The 11487-nt window shown below is 41.0% G+C and overlaps 1 protein-coding gene across 1 annotated transcript; it reads left to right on the forward strand.

The window, feature by feature from the left end:
* Positions 1–352: 352 nt before the first annotated feature.
* LOC108671094 (protein brambleberry) lies at positions 353–10291 on the forward strand. Its single transcript, XM_018158574.2, has 14 exons — positions 353–485; positions 1871–2655; positions 2979–3218; positions 3739–3924; positions 4437–4638; positions 4915–5031; positions 5376–5555; positions 6015–6097; positions 6424–6553; positions 7276–7372; positions 7871–8266; positions 8507–8603; positions 9121–9185; positions 9455–10291. The coding sequence occupies exons 1-14, from the start codon at positions 353–355 to the stop codon at positions 9597–9599; spliced, it is 2856 nt and encodes a 951-aa protein (XP_018014063.2). The 3' UTR covers positions 9600–10291.
* The last annotated feature ends 1196 nt before the right edge of the window (positions 10292–11487 follow it).

The following is an 11487-nucleotide window of genomic DNA, read 5'->3' on the forward strand; positions in this document are numbered from 1 at the left end:
ATAAAATAAAAAAAGATAATTATCGTACCTACTCCGATGGGTTCAACAAAACTCCCATCGATATACGACTTCTGCCTGATCACAGAATTGTCGGGACACGTGTTAAGATTTGTCTGTCAGGGTAAAATACTTCACATCTTTATTACAGAATACAGATGAGCGCCGCGGTGGATTTGAATCACTACCACTGCCTGAGCACGTTGTCTAATTCTAATTGCTAGTGGATTAAGTCAAATTAAGTATATCATCTACCGTCAAGATGCGTGTTTTTATCTTAATTGTTTTATTCTGTTGTTTAAATGTGATATCTGGTAGTATTTTATCATGGTTTTATGAAACTTACGAGAAAGGAATGAAACAAATCGAGGCTGAAGGCCGCCTACCAAAACCAAGAATCAACACAGACTACAGTGAACCTAATCATGCCACTAATGCAGAAGAGAACAGTTTGCCGAATCAACCAAAAAATAATCATGTACAAGAAGGTAAGATCTGAATCATGAATGAATAAGACTATTTCAGTGTTCAGTCTAGTTAGCTAGCCTAGTACTTGGTAGCTACGCTGCCTACGCATTCTTGTGTAGTGTCACTAGTGTGTAATGTTAATTTTCCCAATACTAGGCGATAGCCATAACAATTTATAACTGTTAGTGTTAGGTAGCCTAGTCGATAGTGAACTACAGCAGAGTTGCAACTTGCAAGCAGTTCTAAACTTCTAATTCTCACATCCAAATGAAAATGATCCAATCATTAAATTAAGGATTGATATTTAGCTATTTAGATTTATACTATATTCTATATGTATGTTATAAGAATGTATTTTATAATACATTTCTATAAATTCTATTCATTAGTGTTAATTTGTTTATATAATATATAATATATATAATTATATCATCTATATGTTTAGCTATATGGAATATCACTTCAGGCAGTTTAGGGTTCAGGCAGAATTTCATTAAAATTGCTAGTAAAAATGATAGTTTCATCTTTCATGGGTGAATGACCATGAATCATGAATGGGGTAAATGCAGTATATTCCGTAATTCCGACATCGTATTCGTGAATCGTGGGTAATTGTAATTCCGACACTTCTCAACTTTTTCCTTTATATTAAGCTTTGTCTTAGTTCCACACATTTGTTGATGGTTGAAATAGTGATGTCATACTATTGCGCGCCATAGTTAAACAGTGCAATATGACAGACTGTGTCTGTGTTTGGAAGTGATTTTAAGATGATTGGTTTGACCCCAGGGCCATGTGCCAGGAGGCTGGTGGTTTAAGATTTAAGGATTCTAGAATTACTAATTTACTACATATGTTTAAATGAAAACCTTGTCTTAATAATGCTGACACTTATTTTCATCTTGGACCTCTTAAAATTATAAATTGATGGGATTTTATGTACCATTGTAGGATTGTACAATCTCATTTGCCTAATTGTATATATTTAGATTTTTTCATCTGATTGTACTTGAATTCTATAAATGTTTTGATCTGATGGTGTTGGTTCTTTAAAACTTTTTAATATGTAAAACTTTTTAATAGGTACCGGTATTATGATTTTATTTGCTTTTTTTGGCTTTTAAATTCTCTGTGAACTTTCAATTTAGGCATAAGAATTATCCTAATAACTTTAAGTAGGCACTTCAACATGAACATTTGCAAAGATCTGAGTATGTTCACTTGCAATTTATCTGAACTTGAGTTCATTCTTGCAATAATTTGCAGTTTGATCTGTTACCTGCAATAAAATCATTGTATAAAGCCTGCAAGAAATTGAGAGGGATAAATCATTAAATATTACTGAATCTGCATTATATTGTCAACTGGATATTTTAAGCTAATATTATGTAATTTGCTCAAACAGAAACTACCAATGAAGATGTTAGCAACACTGATGAGCCTACTGCCTCTTCATTATCTAGTGATGGAATTTACCTTCATCACCATGACTGTGGTGGGGACAGGGAATGTTATGGCAGTCCAAAGGCACCTTCCATGGAGAGACAACCAGCATCAGATGATCATTCCAGCAATAAAAATGAATTCTCCTCTAAAATAATTACCTCTGAAGAATATTTAGTAGTAAATAAACAGCCAACAGAAGATATTAGTGATTTTAATGCTGAATCTGAATATGATTTCAATGAAAAAAATAATCTAAGTTTGAATAATTCAACTAAAATCAGTGAATTTATTGGTACTGTAGATGTAGTCCATCAGGAAACAAGTTCAAGCAATTTTAATGGAACTAAAACTATTCTTGGAAAACCCAGCAGTAAAAGTCTAGAAAATACTACCCATAATTATATGTCAATTGATGATGATACAGGAAAAGATATTGAGCAACCCTCTTTGAAAGACTCATTAGAGGGCAAGTCTAGCACCAATTTGAAAAATCTTCAGCCCATTGAAATGGAAGAATTTTTCCCAAAAGCAGAAAACTCAAGCGTGGGTCCACATGAACCTAATTTAGAAGCAGAAGAAAGTGAACTGAATAGTGAGTTTTCTGGAAATGATTTATTGCTTCCAAATAAGTTGAAATCAGAGCCAGAAAATCATTCATCCCAGCTCCAAGAGGACACTCTAAGCCTTCCTAATGAAGATCTGCCATCTAATGTCATGCATCCAGACTCATTCCCTGACATTCAGGTGAGGATACTGCATTATAGGGTAGAAAATAATTACAGTTTAAGGTTTTGTTACTTTGAGTATTTATGAGAAATTTCTTATTGTGTGTTTGATTCAAAGTTTTTGTTCTGTGGGATATGACTAGCAGGAGTTTTCTAATCAGACATAAACTTAAATAAATTTCTGTAGGCATAATTTCTACAGAGTAAAGTATCTAATTAAAATGTAATCCATCTCTACCTCAAAATGACAAATTTTTTGATTATCAGTCTCAGGTACAAACAATAATCTGTATGTCCTATGGAAAGCTAATTATTCAAAAAGTTATTCCATCAATTGCCCAGGTGAACCCCATTGTTTCATTTGAACTCCTGCCAACTGATGAGAAGTTCCTGGAAGAAGCTTCATCTCTACTGGCTGCACCACTGTCATCTTTGGACATGTGCCAACATCGGCTGGTGCTGTCACTCAAGCAGCAGTGCCAGACGCTGTTGGAAGATGACCTGGGCAAGTTTGCTGTCAACTTGCTCAACTGTCAGGCCAGCGCTGAGAGCAGACGCTTGTATCCATGCTACAGCCACATGGTGAGGTTCTCAATTTGCTTCACTATATCCTTATTTAGTCCTCTTAAATTCATCAAGCAATTACCACATACTTCTTCAACTACTATTTCAAGCATGTAACTCCAATGTGCATAAATTAATCAACACCAATTTTATCTTTATTTATATTTACACACATTGTTTGTCAATAAAAGCATCTAATCTCAGTGCATCCTGCACTGAAAACTTTATCAAAGATGTGTCAGATTATAAACTATTCCTCTTAATATTTCTTGCCTCATACTTTCCTAGCTAAAAATGTCACTGATTTCACAGCTAGAGAGGCAGTAAGAGCACAATTGGGATTATCATCTTCTATCTCAAGATAAAAATAGTCTGTGTCAGCTTAAGGGCAATCAGGTAATCTTGAAATGATATTAATATACAGGAATCATATAATCAATGACACTGCTCAAAAATTTCTAGAAGGGCTATCTTATCATATCCAAATGAATTATTTTATAGAAACTTTTGTTCAAGATCTGAATGTTATTGTGCGCAGACCCTGCAAGAGTGCACACGTGACATGGATGGTGTTACGTGGAATGCATATCTGCTGATGAGCAACAGGGCGCTGGCAGTGTGCAGCGCTGCCAGACAGCGGCTCTTTGCTGCACAGGCTCAGCTCACTGTAGACAAGCTGCTGTACACCGCACAGCTGCACAGCAGCAGCATGGCTCTGCTCAAGGTTTGTGCTGCACAGCATCAGCAGCATGGCTCTGCTCAAGGTTTGTGCACTGCACAGCAGCAGCAGCAGCATGGCTCTGCTCAAGGTTTGTGCTGCACAGCAACAGCAGCATGACAGCATGGCTCTGCTCAAGGTTTGTGCTGCACAGCAGCAGCAGCAGCATGGCTCTGCTCAAGGTTTGTGCTGCACAGGTTCAGCTCACTTAAGATAAGCTGCACTGCTCTGCTCAGCAGAAGCGTGATTAATTAATCTCATGGCTTGTGCTGTCCTCCCAAGTGTCCTTTAGAAGAGATAAAGCTAGAAAGTGATAGTAATGGACATAATTTGCCAGTATTTACTCTTAATTTTAGCTGGACAAATAAGTGGACATAGATATTTTTCATTACTGGATTTTTTGTCTAATAAGATAAGAGAAAGATGTAATCTGTGTTTTCAGTCTCAATTACTCATTTTTGTCAACAAATTGGGTTAATTATTGAAATTTTGATATTTAACGCATTACTCTTGTACAGGAGCAACAGACGGAGCTGCAGCAGACAACAGCTGACACTCTGTCAGCTCTGTGGTCAGGACAACAAGCACTGCAGCAGGAACAACAGCAGCTTAGCACCTCACTCAGCAACACCTCAGCAATGCTGGGGAGGCAGCGAGCATGGCTTTCGAGTCAGCATCACAGTGCTGTGTCTCTTGCTGCTTCTCTTATGAGGAGAATTGGTGAGTCATCTAGGGCTACACTTGTCTGTATTGTACAGGAGAAATATTAGCAATGAATTCTTCACTATTTTGCACCATACAGAACTTCACTTTTCACCTATTATAATTGTTTGCATTGTTTGGCCACATTACATATTTTATGGTGGTACTAGAAGCACAGTACTGGACGGACAAAGTTTTTTTTATAGCATTTGTTTTCATTCCAAATTTCTATGTTGACATTTTTGAAGGAGTCTTCTCAAGAATGCTACCAATTATTAAAAAAAATTATTTCAGCGTCTGCACAAGCTCAGGTGTCTGCCCAGTCTGCGGCTCAGCAGACTGCACATGTTGCTGTGCTGCACAGTCTGCATGCCCTGCAGCAACGTGCAGCATCTCTGCACAAAGCTTCTGGTCTGTGTCATTGTGATATTTTATGTATTGGTCAGAGTTTGATGTGGTTTATGGTAGCATGGAAGGAGATCTGACGTAGAAACTAGTGAGGTCAGTTTGAATTAAAGGTGTATATATATAAATTGTTAGAAAATGTTTGTTCAAAGTATTAGTTCGTTTGTCCATCGCGGAACAATGCCTTGAGCATGGACAAATGGAAGCACATGTATCGTTGTGTAATGGGCATCAGAGAATAAGAGAAAGAGTATCCCTTACTTGAATTATTTGAGGCACAGAGATCAGGCACGGACTGTGTTTAGTTCTCTACAGGATTGAGTCTCCCTAAGTTCATTTTGCATGTGCAGAGCAACGCGCTCGTCGGCTAGTGCTGAGCCAGCAGCAGAGCATGCAGCACCAGCAGCGTCTGCACGCTGCCGTGCTGCAGCTCACCGCCAGCGTGCAGCATGTGCAGCACATCATTGATGACAATCACGCCCGGCTGCATGCCAGTCTCTCCTGGATAACTGCCCTTCTGGCTGTTATCGGTGAGTGGTGGCTGTGATTGGTGAGTGGTGGCTGATGTTGGTAAGTGGTGGCTGATGTTGGTGAGTGGTGGCTGTTGTTGGTGAGTGGTGGCTGATGTTGGTGAGTGGTGGCTGTTGTTGGTGAGATGTTGTTGGTGAGTGGTGGTTGTTGTTGGTGAGTGTTGGCCTGTGTTGGTGAGGGGTGGCTGTTGTTGGTGAGTGGTGGCTGTTGGTGAGTGGTGGTTGTTGGTGAGTGGTGGCTGTTGTTGGTGAGTGGTGGCTGTTGTTGGTGAGTGGTGGCTGATGTTATACTATTATTCTGGTTACAGCCGAGTTACTAGCTGCTCAGTTGCTGCTAGTTATAATTGTTTCTTCATTGTCCTCAATGATGCTCGTAGGGGTAGTGCTCATGAAGCATGGAAATTCAATAATCATTAAATATTTAGTTAAATATTGTATTAATTATCATTCTGAGTGCAGGTGACCACGTGGACGAAGCTGTGACTGTGATGCTTCATACTGTGATGCTACTGCTGCTGCACTATGCAGCTACTCTTTGCCAGGTAATGCTGCAATCTGGCTGGTAGTTCTGCTCTTTGCCAGGTCCTCGTGTCATTATGTTAAGTTTATGACTTCCTGGTCCATGGCTACGCTGATGCACCTCCTTCGTCATCCACCGTTACCAAGCGCCTAGAGGCAGGCTGCCCCGCAACTGGAAGAAAGTAGTAACATTGAGCGTGATTACCGTGCATCTGCTCTCATTTGAGCCAGCTGATGCAAAATGCTGTTGCTTGCTACTTGCTGACGGCAGTGGGGCTAATGCAGCATCATTGTCAGATAATGCTGGTCAGTTGACCCAGTGTGGCTTATGAGTGCTCTTGCCCCGCAGGTGGGCTCGGTGCGTCGGTTTGTGGCGAGTGTGGCAGTTGTTGGCAGCGGGGCGTGGGCTGTGATGGCGGGCCAGGGCTCGGGTCACTCGTATGCCATCCTGGGTGCTGTTATCTTCACCATCTTCTTCGGTACGAACCTCATCACTCTCGCTCTTGTATTTGTAACATTCTAAAACTTGGTACGCTACAGCAGGGACCATACTTTCAAAAAAAGTTGAGATTTCGTAAGTTCATGAGCCAATAATTGACGGGCTTTCAAGCAAAATCCATCAAACAGACAAGAAAATAGAGCGTAAGTAATTACGTTCACTTAGCCAGTTTTGAAAGTATGGCCCCAGGTCCCGCCAATTTATTTTAATTCATAAATTTTGTCATAATATGCAGCTGTTATTTTTGATACATTACAAAGTATGAAGATAAACCTGATGGCTTTTTGATAACCTGCATGTGCTGCACGGGCAATGGAATTTTTATTTTTTATGCCTATTTTCATTTTCGAAGTAAGAAATTTTTTTCTAGGAACCAATTAGGCTGAACGGCAAATGCACAATCCGGCACATTTACAAAAAGATTTTTCAGGGTCACTAAGGTGGTTAACATGTCTATCGTTCAAACCTCTCTCCCTGAAGCCTCTATGCGAAAATAACAGTCGAATTTTGGGCACTATCAGTGAGACGAGTGCAGTAGGTTATTTATAAATGTGACTTGCTAGAGAAATGTTAACATTCAACCCTCGAGTTCATACCTCGTCGCTGACCATAAAGTACTCACTAATGTTCTTATCTTTGATCGAAATTTTAGTAAAAATAAAAATTTATATTCTTGACTTCTGACTTATTGGATTTCGCAAGGCCCGTTGGTGCTGCGCCAGACCGCACCAAAATGGCTCCGCTTCTCCGCTCCCAAGTCTCTGCACCACAAAAATAACACCAACAACAACGTCCACATGTGAGTACTATTGCAAGACTGCACCGTTTCTGTTGGTCGATCTGCGTCTGACCTTATAATCGAGCCCCAGGCTCGGATTTTACCTACTGGTAAACGTAACTAGCAGGGCAATGTCTTCTGTCATTCCTCTTTCATTAAAGACACAATGCTTAATTTATCAAACATCATTAAATATAATCATTAAACCTGCAGGCAATGTCTTCTGTTAGTCCTCTTTAATTCATCATTTGAATGCATTTGTTAGGTAGCTTGCTGAAAAGACTTCTTGAGCCAACAAAAGCCAGAATATTCATGCATCCAATAAAAGTCTGAAGTGTCGGATGGCTGTGCGTCTAAAGTGTGTATTAACTTAGCAGTAATTTACCACATAAAATTAAATAAAGTTGTTTTTGTTGCGTTCGAAGCTTTTTAAAGGATATAAAAAATTATTATACGTTTATTGAAAGCGTAATAACAATGTATCTCCTGAATTAAGAACAAAATATGTTGTTTTCGAAGTGCTGACGGAGAATATTCGTCTGGCGACGAGAGCGTGCCTACGTCCGCCCCTCACCACGCCCGCCGCGCCACTAAATACGTGTCGCGCACGCCAGCGACCGCTCACCGTACTGGAGGCCACAGCATGAATTTATCGGCCAAGCTCCAGCTCCCCGACTCACTCACCGGCACAGATAATGAGCCAAGTGTTGGAAGGAATAGTGCCCTATCACCAAATATGAATGGTGGAAATCTTAATATCTTCAGTGAGAAAAATCTAGGAATAACTCAAAATAAATATCCAGTTAATCTTGAAAATGGACACGCCACATATGACCAGCAACGTGGCGGGGGTAACGGCTGCATTGGGGCGTCACAGCCACACGGAAAGATCACGTCGTCGGAATGCAACTTCATGTAAGTTGTGTAGTGACCCAAGTCGCGAAATTCCACCTATGAATACCACTATTAAGCCATGAGCTGAATATTGGATTAGCCGATAATTAAAGAACTTGAATACGTGATGAATACCTATCAACTGATTTAGGCATTTGTCCATGTATCGTCTCGTGGAGTGTACCGTGGTTAGTAATTGTGATGATTTTAAATCAGATTTTGAATTTCTGTCGTGCTGAAGAATTGCCAATATTTTTTCAGTGATAGGAGAGCTGGAGAGCTCCCCAGCAAACTGGAGCAGCTCCAGCGCTTGTTGGCTCCAGCCGAGGACAGCCCAACTGTGGTGGCCTCCAAAGCAGTAAGTAAACTACACGACGACTTGAGGCTATAAGTTACGAGCTAATAAGTGTCGCAAATACTCATTGTACCATCATTATGCTACCCCTTTCTAGTGAACAAATAGAATGAATGGAGGATATGCTTCCTGCAAGCAGCCAATGATCAGGCAAATAGAGGAAGGATGCAAGTTGTGATGAGGAGGGGACATGCAGGCATGCTTAAAGAAAAAAGTAAAAGCCGCGCGGCAGAGTTGGGATGCTTTGGTACCAGGCGTGGCTGCGTAGTTCAATATAACATGTGTAATAATGATGAGGGTAATCAAAGAGTGCAGGACCCAGGGGACTACTTCTGACTTGCCTGCGTTGATGTCTTCTTGCAATTAATCCCTGAGGAGCTTGGAACGCACATGTGCTGTGGCCATGGATGTTTCCCAGCAGTTTGCTGAGGCCATGGATGTTTCCCAGCAGTTTGCTGGGGCCAGCTTAGTGTTGGGAATGTATCAAGATGCTAGCAATTGATTGTTGTTTGCGTTGCAGAGTAACGACGTGAGAGAGCGACTGCGTGAACGCAACAGCAGGAGCCGCACGCCCACGCTCAACAGGTGACCGCAATGTTGACCAGCTTGACAAAAATGTCCACGAAGGTGTCTAATATTAGGTGAAAAGATGAATTTCAGTGTATGCTGTAGTAATGGTTATAAGCTTGGTATAATAGAGAACTGGTTCAGCTTCGTGTAAAAATAAACTGTTTGATGAAAATTGCGCTAGAAATTAGTTGAGAAATGAAGATCCTCGTGCCCGTAATTACGTCCGGTGATGCCGATGAGTTTCATACGATTGTGTTGGTAACGAAGTAATCGCCGCCGTGCAGGTCAAGCCGAGGGGCTCCCTGCTCTGCGCTGTGCAAGTCTGGACTGCCCTGCCGCAACGTCTGCCTGCCCCACACCCTACACTGCCGTGCCCACACCCCCAGCAGCCGCGCTCACTCTCCTGCCTCCGCCACGCTTCCCTACTGACACAGGACTTGTCACTACTGACGCAGGACTCGTCTATCACTATCACACTCGTGCATTGTGCTTGTAGTTGCACAAACCTATTTGCTTGTTTGCTTGTGTATTAACCCTTGTATTTGGCTGTTCTCGCTGTGGCAGGGGATAAGAGTAATATAGACGCATTAGATAGTTGTTTCGTATGTATTAGGGAAACGCTTGTGTGCCTCACCGAGCAAACATAGCACAAATCTATAGCTTGCTTCTTAACTCCATCCCGCAACACCTTACGTCCATGGAGACCTTCTTATTAACTCTTCTGATGGAAAGAGACGCTGGTATTCAGTTGTTATCAATCTAGCACTGCATCTGTATCGCAAAAACTATGGAAGTGGCTGAAAAATTCGTTATAACCTGTATTTAAAATGCTTTTAACCGTATTCACGTAAGTCTTGCAGCAAGTGAACGAACGATCCATACACAAGTATGGAGGAAATAAGCCCTTCAACTGTTTGACCTCCACTACACTATGAGGTCTATTGACGAACGCTACACATTTCTTAGGTCTCCTAAAGAAAGGTATGCCTAGAAGACATCGAGCACTAGTCAGCCGTTAGTATCATTGATACTAGTCTAGTACAAGTCAACCCCCAGTTGCGTTGCGACTAAACATTACCATGTTCGTGGAAGAACGATCTTACCTGTTGGATTATATAGTTTCCAACTATATAAGATATGGTATATGATATATAGATATGGTAGAAAGATATGGTAGAAATGTCCCTCAATAATTATTCCATATAAAGTTAATGTTCAGTTGATTACATTTTCATAGACTCATCGGCGGAGATGCTCCTCATTCATATGTATTCTAGATTTTGATTTGATAATAGCTTTGCTGTGTTTACTACCTATTTCAAGTTACCATAGAAGTGGGACTAAATAGTCTGCCACATGTGTGCTGCACGTGGTGCGGCAATACGCTCTGGCCTAGACTAGTCACGTACAGTGTTACACCAACATCTGGAAGTAGGTACATTGTGCTCTCACTGCGTATTGTTTTCGTCGCATCTCAAATTTTAGATTAAGACTATTGGTAACATTACTACCTAGATATTGATTGTTCCAGACACTCGGTTTATTCCAAATCGTCATAAACGTTACCAGAGTGATGCACGAGTAAGGTGGACGCGTTTGTTTACTCAAGTAAGGAGGGAAAGTTGAATGATTTTAATATATGAACCCATAGATTTTAAAAATCTTTGCTGCGAACTGTTATTGGATAAATCTTCTTGGTGAACATAATATGTGAAAAACGTTCTATACCAGGGGAATCCAAACGTGCGTTGCACGAGGGCCTATCAAGGGGTTACGTGGAAAATTTTTAGTCGAGAATGAGGTTTAGTTTGCTATTTCCTTATTCACAAATTATTTACTGCCTAAGCGTAAACACACAGTGAAAGCAGGTTTGCCCGCGCGACAACCTGCTCCAACCTGCCACAAGAATGAACATAGGATAATAATGTAAGTGTTCACAGTGAAAACCTGTACGAATAGGCTTCTGTATGCTATGGTTTCAACCTGCCACAAGAATGAACATAGGATAATAATGTAAGTGTTCACAGTGAAAACCTGTACGAATAGGCTTCTGTATTCTATAGTTTCAGGCGCCAGCCTGAGCAGGTAACCAGCACGCTGGCAACCTGCTTCCTCTGTGAACCTCTCGCGCTTATTTCAGGCGCCAGCCTGAGCAGGTAACCAGCACGCTGGCAACCTGCTTCACTGTGTGCGTACCCTAACGCAAGATAATCTTGGAACGATTTGTAACCGTTGATACGCTACCCACTTGGCTCGCCGCTAAATTAAACTTCATGCAACTAAGACATATTGGCGGCCATCAAGTGGTACGGAGCGA

Source organism: Hyalella azteca, unplaced genomic scaffold (assembly GCF_000764305.2).
Source record: "Hyalella azteca isolate HAZT.00-mixed unplaced genomic scaffold, Hazt_2.0.2 contig17540, whole genome shotgun sequence".
NCBI classification, from domain to species: Eukaryota; Metazoa; Arthropoda; class Malacostraca; order Amphipoda; family Hyalellidae; genus Hyalella; species Hyalella azteca.